The 2,589-nt window shown below is 42.2% G+C and overlaps 1 protein-coding gene across 1 annotated transcript in view; it reads right to left on the bottom strand.

Annotated features, from left to right (window-relative positions):
- Positions 1–360: 360 nt before the first annotated feature.
- Positions 361–2,589, bottom strand: part of LOC105557141 (zinc finger BED domain-containing protein 6-like) — a 4,028-nt gene continuing 1,799 nt past the window's right edge. Inside the window, exons 2-5 of the mRNA XM_012004310.1 lie at positions 2,235–2,502; positions 1,609–2,030; positions 975–1,484; positions 361–807 (exon numbers count right to left, since the gene is read on the bottom strand). Of these exons, the coding sequence (XP_011859700.1) occupies positions 361–807; positions 975–1,484; positions 1,609–2,030; positions 2,235–2,502 (1,647 nt within the window). The remainder of the gene's footprint in view (positions 808–974; positions 1,485–1,608; positions 2,031–2,234; positions 2,503–2,589) is intronic.

Below are 2,589 nucleotides of genomic sequence, written 5' to 3'. Positions count from 1 at the left end.
GGGGCGTGTCGTCGACGTCAAAATCGCCATTTTTGAACTTTGCAAACCATTTCCGTGCTGTAGACTCGCCTATGACACCTTCTCCGTATACGTTGCAAATGTCCCGGGCTGCTTCAGCAGCTTTTGGCCTCGATGAAAAGCGAAGAAGAGCAGGTGTCGAAAATGTTGATTTTTACCTCCTGGATATTCCATTTCTAAGCCTCAAAAGTAATAAAAAATTAAATTACTCAAAAAGACGATTAGCACAGTTTTGTAGAGCAGAAAGAGCTCTATCGAATGAATATTATACACTTTGTCAAACAGCAAAAAAATCGTTGTAAAACAAAAGAATATAAAAACGCTACGAACTTATTCCCCAACCTAATACTTCTTTAGAGTCTCCCAGATTTGTAATGGATTAGTATCACGAGGAGCAAGGGGGCTGTTTAAGTATAATCTTAATTGTCCAGAGACACCATCTACATTGTCTGGCTCTTGCGGGCCGACATTAGCCACCATGACGTCATGCAGGCTCCACAAGTTCTCAGGATCGCTGGCAATGACTGGGATTGATGGCAACTCTGCTGCCAATATTGCCTCTGCCCTTTGCATTTCCATGATCTTGGCCGTGACTTTGGACACTGCTCTGGCACGAGCGAGGGGCTCGTGAAAGTATATTTTCTTAAAGCGAGGGTCTAATAGGGTTGCCAGCGCTAACGTTTCCACATTTTCATCCTGGCCGAAACGAATGTCTATCTGCTTCACGAGCTGCTCCTTTAAAGCGATAGCCACTTTCGCGTCAACAGGCAATTCCATGCCGATTAGGAGCTGAAATAATATATAGCTCGACGTGAGATTAGACGGTAAACAACGGGAATGAAAACTTATTAGATCATATTCCACAGGGGTGAAATTTTCAGTAGGAGCGATAATAAGCATTCAGTTGAAATACTCGATCCCCATAGAATGGCAAATATGTGCTTAACAATACTGACCTGCTTCAGAAGATTCATCATTGGGATTACTTTACTAACAGAAGTAGTTTTTTCTGAGCTCAATTCTTTTGTAAGGTGATCCAGAGGTTTAAGAATACGGCTCAATTCTTTGAGCTCCGATAGCTCCCCACTGAGCATGGTCACGTTTCGGTACTTCAAAAGTAATGCTCCCACGATATCACTCAAATCAATGAACCGATCAATCATGGCGAATGTTGAATTCCAGCGAGTGGATACTGATTGTATCAACTTAAGCACAGTGCTCTCTGTGCGGCCGTTCTGCAACTGGATCGCTTTAAGCTGATCAGAGGCGTTAACGCTGTGCTTAAAGAAGGTTACTATTGACTTCACCTTATTGATCAAGTCACTGAGGCCAGGAGTTGTCTCAATGGCTTTTTCAGCCACTAAATTCAACATATGTGCGAAACAACCTAAGTGTTTGGAGGAGCCGAATACAGCTTTCGCTGCCGCGACAATGTTGGCTGCGTTGTCAGTGACAATATGCTTTACCTGTGTAGAAGTTAAAGATAGTTTATTGGATATGAAATTTGGTTGTACCTTCGGCTTGCGAGAGGGCGAAAGAATTAACAGCAACATTAATGTAAAATCGAAATTTAGAACAAGAGTGTTGTACCTTGACTTTGCTTATGTTCCATTCAGCGCACGTTTCTTCCAACATTCTTGAAATGTATTGGCTATCATGAGACGCATTTAGAGGTGTGACGCCAATTGTTGCTGCCATCATTTCATATCCCGACAGAAAGTGTACCGTGACGCCAAGATAGCTCGTGGTGGTGTGCGTGTCAGTCCATATGTCGGCAGTCAGATTAAACTCTTTAATTTTGGAAAATATATCCTGCATACGAGCACTAAGAACATTGTATTTAGCATCAAGCAGTCTTGTAAAATTCCTTCTGCTTGGCACTTTGTAAAGTGGCACTGCTTTCTTTGAAAAGTACTTGAATCCAAGCCCTTCGACGAAGTCAAGAGGTAAGTAGTCTTTTACAACCATAAACATCAGAGCTTCATTTAGTGTTCCAGTCATATGCCCACTTTCTGCAAAGATAAAGATTAAATGTTGTCGCAGCACATTTTAAGACAAGTTTATTAAAGAATTCTTCACGCAACAACATTACTTCACCTGAAAATGAACTGCCCTCTCGAAGCTCTCTGACAATGTCAAGTTGCGGGTTCTAGATTTAGGCGTGACTATCCTTGTAGGAGGAGGGCTAGACTCATTTGCAAGGGCAGTGCTAGTACTTGCAATGCTAGCACTACTGGTATTAGATAACACTGAAGAAGATAGGCTATAAGCTGTTATGATCTGCGCGATGAGAACGAAAACTACGTTTAAAATAAACCGAAATACATTCAAGGAGCCATTAATAACGCCACTATTATCTAATAAAAAGGCATCTGCCTGTTCTTGTAGACTAGGATCGTCTGGATCATCACCATCTCTAGTACTGGACGCCGATGATATAGTTACGCTGTGGCCGCTGTGCTTATGCCGCTTTCGACTTTCTCGCTGGAGGTTATGTTTCCTTTCTTGGTGATTCCACAGGTTTATTGTTGTTAGAAAAGAGAGAGGGAGAGAGAGAAGGAGAGAGAGACA

The sequence above is a fragment of the Vollenhovia emeryi genome, unplaced genomic scaffold (genome assembly GCF_000949405.1).
Source record: "Vollenhovia emeryi isolate VEMERY1.0 unplaced genomic scaffold, V.emery_V1.0 DF939596.1, whole genome shotgun sequence".
Lineage (NCBI taxonomy): Eukaryota > Metazoa > Arthropoda > Insecta > Hymenoptera > Formicidae > Vollenhovia > Vollenhovia emeryi.
Note: the sequence above shows the minus strand (reverse complement) of the source record. Positions and strands in the feature narration are given on the sequence as shown.